The sequence below is a fragment of the Syngnathoides biaculeatus genome, chromosome 2 (assembly GCF_019802595.1).
Source record: "Syngnathoides biaculeatus isolate LvHL_M chromosome 2, ASM1980259v1, whole genome shotgun sequence".
NCBI classification, from domain to species: Eukaryota; Metazoa; Chordata; class Actinopteri; order Syngnathiformes; family Syngnathidae; genus Syngnathoides; species Syngnathoides biaculeatus.
In genome coordinates this window covers 6,362,704-6,371,110 of record NC_084641.1, presented here as the reverse complement: position 1 = coordinate 6,371,110, position 8,407 = coordinate 6,362,704, and the positions used below count along the sequence as shown (strand labels likewise).

General features: G+C 41.2%; 1 protein-coding gene across 1 annotated transcript; it reads right to left on the bottom strand.

The window, feature by feature from the left end:
• Positions 1–4,461: 4,461 nt before the first annotated feature.
• LOC133494182 (ADP-ribosylation factor-like protein 4C) lies at positions 4,462–6,761 on the bottom strand. The gene has a single exon (XM_061808040.1). The coding sequence runs from the start codon at positions 6,495–6,497 to the stop codon at positions 5,913–5,915; it is 585 nt and encodes a 194-aa protein (XP_061664024.1). The 5' UTR covers positions 6,498–6,761; the 3' UTR covers positions 4,462–5,912.
• Between the last annotated feature and the right edge of the window lie 1,646 nt (positions 6,762–8,407).

The following is an 8,407-nucleotide window of genomic DNA, read 5'->3' as shown; positions in this document are numbered from 1 at the left end:
CAACACCAAAAGAGGCCTCCCACCAAATTTGCACAACTGTGAGTTCATGTAAGGAAAAATAAGGGGGAAAAAAATTCCCTGTTGTGAACTGCCGACCGGTTAGTGTTTCCGCTAAAATACTAAAATTAGTAATGTGCATTATCAAAGTATTAGAAGAAGACTCACTTACTACTATAAAGGTAGAACAGAACCAGCATACAAAACAAAAAAATAGGACTGATGATATACATCAGATTCAGGAGAGAAGGAAGAAAGCACCGCAATGCCACATCTATTGGGAATGGTCACGTTTGTTTGCACATATCAACACAAACTGAATATCCAGAAGTGTTTCTTCTTCTTTGGTTTTGTGAGATTAAGTGTGGCCACGTGAAACATTGAGATCGGGAGCACTATAGAATCTCTATGGGTGTGGTCTGTTGTGTTGAGATTCGAGGAGCACACAACTGACGACTGAAACTGTTGAAGGTTCGGGGTTTGTAGCAGATAAAGAAATATTTTTCAAGAAAGAGAAAAAAAACTGTATGAGCCCATATTCTGAAAACGCTATGAACGAGTTGAGGCGAGTTTGGAATTTTCCCTCAAAGTGACATTTTTGTCACAGTTGTTGAGTTATTACAACTGTAGCAAATGAAGAAAAATATAATATCTAAAAAATATTTTCAAAAGTCAAAATCCTCTAATAGAGGCACAATCCCTTAAATGTAGTCCGCTGCTGTTTACGTTTATTAAAGCTACAGGACTGAATCCGTGCGAAGCAATGTTTTAAAACACAACACTCATGTGTGTGGTAGTGCTGCAAATTCAGGTTTTTAATTGATCAACTTTTTGCTGGTTTTAAAAAGCAAATCATTGCTAAAGGAGGATTAAGGATAAAAGACAGACAAAAGACTTCTCCAGGTTGGTATATTTTTTCTGTTCCTAAGACTCTCAAGTCAACATAAAACAACATAAAAAAAACTCAATTGCTCAAAACCCAATTGAAGAGTAAAATGAAACATGGATATTATGTGTAATATTTAAGAGCTTCCTTTTCCCGAAGAGGAAAGTAGTCTGACAGAAAAAGTGCAAGGACAGCTACTGAATAATACTGTTGTGTGGTTTTGGACAAATCATTAAATTGAAAAGATGTTGCTTCATAAAATAGCTTATTTGGGAGGGGGGTACCCAGTCTGGTGCAACCCAGGAGCAGAACTTTATAAATTCCTCTGGTAACCTTTTAACTTTGACATCATAGTGTTTCAAACAGGGTCGTCACTTGAACGGGACTCTGATTCCAGCCCAGCCAATAGCTTCCAAGTCAAAAGTGAAAAAAAACGAGTTATACTTAACTAACTTAACCAAATTGAGAAGTCAAATCTTGCAATGGCTCACTTACAGCTGCATTTTGAACAAAAAAATAAGGGAGGTAACATTTTGCATACAGTGTAGTATTAGTTGTTTAATTTCCCACATGATGACTGGCTAGTATGCAAGCATTTTCAGTCAACTTTTCGTAATATCGCCACGAAAAGTTGCCTTCACTTATGCTTAATTGCATTATTTAACATGTTTGATACAGTAAACAGTCGGAGGCTCGTTTTAGGAAAATAGTGCTGAGCTAGTGGATGCGATTCGACTTCTAGGAAAAGACATTTACACTTATCTTTCCAACCATTTACGAAATCAATTTAAATCATTTTTGATGCTCCTTAAAAAAAAAGGATTTTTCTACTTTGAAACTGCCAGCAATACAACAACACCCCAACCCTCAATTGGTGCTCACTGTCAACCTACGTAAGATGTGCAACGTTTATTTACCCCCTCCCCCAAACAAACAAACCAATAAATAAACAAACAAACAAACAAATAAATAAATAAATAAATAAAAATAAATAGACGAATAAATAAATAAATAAAAATAAATGAGTGAATAAATAAATAAATAAATAAATAAATAAATAGCAGAAACGGACTTCTGCAAGTGATGAAAAAAGTCTTTGGTGAAATGGGTTGCACCATGCACAGTATGTGGGGGGAGGGGGGTTAACTCATGCAAAAAAAGCATTGTTTTTAAACTGGCGGAACTGGGCTTACTGTCAGAGAATGAAGTAAAAGGATTATTTTGGCAAAGGAGAACTGCTACGGTGGATCAGCTGGTAAAGGAAGTACAGTATATGATTTCTATTTTCTAGTCATTTTAAGTCAAGAGCCCTTAAGGGAATCTTTTTTTTTTTTTTTTTTAATTGAATAGTGTACATGGTGGCACAGTGGAACAGCTGTAAAGCGATGGCCTCACAGCTCCGAGGTCCCGGGTTCAATCCCGGACCCGCCTCTGTGGGGTTTGCATGTTCTCCCTGTGCCTGCGTGCGTTTCTTCTGGTCACTCACGTTTCCTCCCACATTCCAAAAACATGCAACATTAATTGGACACTCTAAAATCGCCCCTAGGTGTGATTGTGAGTGTCTCTATGTGCCCTGTGATTGGCTGGCAACCAGTTTAGGGTGTACCCCGCCTCCTCCTCGTTGACAGCTGGGATAGGATCCAGCACTCCCTGCTACCCTCGTGAGGATAAGCAGCAAAGAAAATGGATGGCTGGAAGGAGAAGTGCTCACTAAAACAGATTTAGACAAGTTCATAAACAATACCTGAGAGATTCTTTTTATTTTGTGAAGTCTAAAATCTTTTATTTCACCAGATGGAAAATCTGAGGAAGAATGTGTTCATATTTTTCCTCACAATATGTTATCAAAATAAAGGCGTTGAATCAGGGTGGCACGGTGTCACAGCTGTACAACCTTGGCCTCACAGTTCTGAGGACCAGGTTCAACCCTGGCCCCGCCTGTGTGAAGTTTGCATGTTCTTGCCGTGCCAGCATGGGTTTTGTCCAGGCACTCCAGTTTCCTCCCATATCCCAAAACAGGCATTCATTGGAGACTCTAAATTACCCGTCGGTGTGATTGTAAGTGTAATGGATGGATGGATGGATGGATGGATGGATGGACAGTTGAGATTGTACCCTGCCTCCTGCCCGATGGCAGCTGGGATTGGCTTCAACACTCTTGCAACCTTCGTGAGGATAAGGATCTCAGAAAATGGATGGCTGGATGGACAGATGGAGTTAAATCGGTGCTTTTTGTTCCCTGGCTCTTCTTTTACATAAATAACTGTACTTCTTTTTAAATATATGCTGTATGTATTGGGTCATCTCTTTGCAGGGCGTTTGGGACCAGAAATCATGAACCATGAATGCGCTCAAACAATTTTTTTTTTTTATCTTAAAATAATACAAAAACATTTTATCCTCATAATAATTTTGTAATAAATTTTGCCATGTCACGCCACATTTGGTTTTGCTGCCAAGTGTGTTCAGTCAACTTTCAAAGGTGCCCCGACGGTGCCACTTGCAAGAGGTAGAACATCGCCCCATTCCACTTCATGACAAGATAGGAATTGACAGTCCAGATGCTGCTTGGTTGTTTTTTCTTCATGAAAACAGGATATTCGAACTGTGATTTCATTCGCTTTGTTTCTCAAAATCCACGTGGCAAGAAGAAACTCAATGATGTACAGATAAAGATGCAAAGACAAAACACTTCAGCCGAAATAGCAACATACTCGTATTTTTTTTAATACATTGTAGCTTGTGTATTGTTATTTTTATTTAGTTATTGATTTATTTTGCTATACTGCAGGTTGCTAAAAAATGGATGGTGGGATGGCGTTTGGATACTGTACCTGGTCTAGAACTTGGCTCAAGCTGCAATGATGAAGACGAGACTTGAGGTTACAATATTTGGCACAACACCATCAGCCATCGTGCATCTTTAGCTTGCATGCAGCATCTTCTGCTACTTGTCAGTTACATTTGCAAGAGACATGTTGGGATTATAGGACAATCCTTACAGCAAAATTACAAATGTTGATCTGTTTGAAAGTATGGCACTTAAAAGTCCTCTTTCATGAGCTGCTACAATACTAATTTAAAAGGCATTCAAGACACTTTCAATTCCTTGTACAGGTGCAAATTGGTGAGATTTTTTAAAGGCTTTTTGACCTTGACATCATACTGGACTCCAGGTGAAGCGATGGTTTCTTCTGGGACAATTTTCACAACATAAATCTGACATCCTGACGGATGACTGAAGTGCTGATGTTACCACAGCGCTTGAGGTCTTTCTTGACATGGAGAAGCGTGCAGGCCGTGTTGATCTCGGATATTTAAGACTGCTACGATTGCTCATGCGTATCTATGTGATTTTACTGGGCAATTTTTTTCCCCTGCAAAAAAAAATTGTTAAATTGATTTATAGTGCTTACAAAAAAACATTACAGACCACCATTGTATCTAAGGTTAATACCACAGCCATCTTAAATATTGTAATGTGATGGATGGATATTTTTATTGTGAAAATATTGCTATTATAGTGATGCGGAGGTTTCCCTGCAATAAACCTTTGTTATTTTGCATTTTAGCAGAAAATAAACAATTGTGAAACACACTCTATCATCTCTCAAATATCAGAGTGCAAGGACTTCATGGCAGTTAATTATAAGTCATTGGTGGCATTCTTAATTTGTTTTGGAATGCATAAACGTCATTTACAGCAAGTTGTCAACCACAAATTCAAGCCATCCTGAACATGAAACATCTTCTATGTGGTCTCTCTATCCTCACCAAGACCTACTGGAAATGATGTAATCATGTGGTAAATAGGTGTGTACATATAGCCATCCATCCATTTTCTGAGCCACTTCACGAGGGTCACAGGAGTGCTGGTGCCTATCCCAGCTGTCAAAGGGCAGGGGGCGAGGTACACCCTGAACTGGTTGCCAGCCAATCACAGGGCACATGGAGACATTCGACCAATCGCACTCACAATCACATCTAGGGGCAATTCAGAGTCTCCAATTAATGTTGTTTTTTTTTTTTTTATGCCCATGCATCTAAGACTTTCTACTAACTGTTTCCAAAAACACACTGGTCCGAAAGTTACTTGTCTTCCCTTGTGTTCTTTTATTGCTTGGATAACTAAAGAAGCTCCATTATTCCAACCAGCTGCTCCACTATAAAACTTTGCAAAATAGTACGCAGCAATAAACTGAACAAGGATGTGTGTGTTGTGTGTGAGTGTGCTAACGCCGAATGAGGTTTTTTCTTTTTTTTTTTGGCATTATTTGACACATCATTCCTGAACACAGCCGACAACAGCCAAAGATGAGGAGACCCTAGAGTCAAAAAGCTGACGATGCATTCTGAGTTATAATTTTGATTGATTAATTGATTAATCACCTCTACATAGTAGTCATAGTTTGCAAAGGGGTTCTAGAGGTACGAATGTGACTCTTTTAAATCTTTGCACTCTCAACTTTGAGGTATCTCACGTCAGATGATGAAAAAGCGGCTGATTGCTTTTCTTAATTGATTTCTTCATACAAGAAGCCCATGAGGCACCTCACATGCGAGTATGAAAGAAGAATGAAGTTAGTATTAGAATAAGAATGGGTTATTTTGTAATGACTAAAAAGACTTGCAATGTGGCACATGCTTATTTTTAATGCTAAACTCTAAAACGGTGACTTTCAAACTCATGTTATCCGCAAAAGTGCCGCTATTAAATGTGCAGTTTCCCAAAATCCAGACGAATATTAATGTTATGCTTGTCTGATTCACAACTTCTCAGTGAGGCCTGGTGGGCCACAGCAAATTTGGACATGAAAAATGAATTCAATTGGGATTCCTCACGGCTGAGAAATTCCTGAATTTGACAGTCAGCATGAAAGCGATTCGCACTTGTCATAAAAATGACAGGTGGTCTACTAAATGTGCTAAGCACTGAATATCCCCGCAGTGAAAAGGGTCATTTTGGCATCCCTCACACGGAGGCTTGCGCTAATTTTAAGGTTTTTTTTTTTTTTTTTTTAGCTATGCCTCATTGCCGCTTCTTCTTTTGCTTGAGGGACTTCCTCCTCTTGACGATCATCTCGTGGAGCTTGTCCATGCCCTCGTGCAGACCCTCGCCGATGATGGCGCAGGCGGGCTGGACGTGGTACGGCGTGGACGGGCTCAGTTCGGACAGGGCCAGCTGCCGCTCGATGTCCGCCACGTCAAGGGCCCGCGGCAGGTCCTGCTTGTTGGCGATGACCAGCAGCGGGGTTCCGTGGTTCTCGGAGAAGCGCGTGATCTTGTGCAGTTCGGCCCGGGCCTCCTCCAGTCTCTCGGCGTCCACCGAGTCCACCACATACACGATGCCGTCCGTGCAGCGGCTGTAGGGCTTCCACAGGGGCCGCAGCTTCTCTTGGCCGCCGACGTCCCAGAAGTGGCAACTTATCCCTCTGGACGTGCCCGCGCCACCCAGCCGGATCCTCTCCGTGTTGAAGCCGATGGTGGGCACCGTGTTGACGAACTCGTTGAACCGGAGCCGGTAGAGCACCGTGGTTTTGCCCGCAGAGTCCAAGCCCAGCATGACGATGTGCAGGGACTGGAAAGCTGTCAGGTTGGAGAAACTAGTCCCCATCCTGGAAGCACAGCATGGAGTCCGGATGGAAGGATGCTGCAAGGTCCGAAAACCCCGAGCCGCTTTAACGGCGGCTGATGAGGATGGCGCGGAGGCACTCCGGCAGCCTCAGTCTTAATCTCCCAAACCTCCTCGACCTCCGCATCCCCGCATGGCTCCGTGTCACTTCTCCAAGACTCGCGACAAACCGTGCAGCCGTCACATTACGTCCTCTCGTGTGTCTGCAGTCGTACATATGGTGGCGTGCTGCTAAATGTCATCAACCATAAGAGTGCAAGTGACGCGTGGATTTAAATAATAATGATAATAATAATAATAATAATAATAAACAACGCAAACAGCAACAAAACAAAAAAAACGGATATCACGAAGGGAATGGGTACGGCGAGATGGATGAGAATTGACATCCGGTTTTGCGATTAAAAAAAAAAAAAAAAGAAAAGCCCACCTTTGCGGTAACGTTGGTTATCTGACAAAGGAAACTCAAAAGCTTTTATTCTGAAACATCGCCTGTACTAGTTCCTCTGCGCACAAAAACCTCCGTGAAACGTTAAGTGCTGGGACGCATATCGTTGCAATATTGTTGCTGAAAGCTTTTCTTTCATTTCCACCGGCAACTTAACTTTTCTGCTATTGTGGGTTATGTTTAATTGTTACATTCGTCGTTGCACTCTACAGCTTGGTGTGTCACACGCGGTCTTGTTAAATTATGGTCGCCACTCGATGGCAGCAGAGTTTGGTCACACGAGAATGGGGCGCTCCTAGGACACAACCGAGAAAAAGCCCCTGGGGGGTTCTGGTCTTCAAGTCTTGGCAACCTCAGGAGAATAAAATGCATGTTGATGGATTTTGTGAGGGAAGACATGAGGGCAGTGAGTGTTAGCGAGGAAGATGGAGGATGGAAAAAGATTACACGCTGTGGAGACCTCTAACGGGACAAACCGAAAGAAAAAGAAGGAGAATAAAAGGCAACTAGATATCTTCAAATACAAATCTGACAATTTCTTTTGCAGCTGCAGCACAAATATAGACATTTATACAGAAAGGAGTGTGCAAAAGTGTGGGTATAGAGTTGTGAGTTTTGTACTCAAGTCCTCTATTATTTACCAGTCTTTATTACCGTACAGCTAAATTACAACTGCGCAGCACAGTGCTGTAACTGGTTAGAATGTTAGTGTTAATGTTAGTTAGAAAATGGATGGATCGATGGATGGATTACAATGAGTTGAATGGCCACCACCATCACCCACCTGGATCAAAGATAAATTGCATTTAAAATGATGACGTGCAAAAGCATAACAGAAGCTTAGCAAGAAATTGCTTCAGTGTTGACAGCAAAAATTGGACTGTTGAAATTTCAAGGTTAAACGTGTTAAGAGTTTAATTTCACTCTCAAAGTGTAATTTTAACACAGTGCGATTCAAATAGTGTTCACTGTTGCAGTTATTTTACATTGTTAGTCAGGCGCAAGCATGTTAACTCTGTAGATATGTAATTCATTCATTGATTCATTTTCGAAGTCGCTTATCCACACGAGGGTCACGGGAACGCTGGCGCCAATCCCGGCTGTCATTGGGCACGAGACAGGGTTCACCCTGAAGTGGTTGCCAGCCAATCGCAGGGCACATGGAGACAGACAACAGTCACACTCACAATCACACCTTAGAGCAATTTAGTGTCCAATTAATGCATCTTTTTGGCACGTGAGAGGACACCAGAAACTTGGAAGTTTAGAGAAAACAAATTCAATCTCCATGCACACAAAGATACAACCTCACAGATAATCAGAATTCAAAATTTATGTAATTACAAGCAAATAAAAATTAAAAAATAAATTGAACAAAACAAACACAATAAACAAGCAAATTTTGCATTGGACAAATTTAAAAAAACGAGGAAAGTTTATCGGA

Excerpts from the sequence above, each read along its gene's own strand:
- LOC133494182 (XM_061808040.1), bottom strand. The coding sequence starts at position 6,497 with ATGGGGACTAGTTTCTCCAACCTGACAGCTTTCCAGTCCCTGCACATC.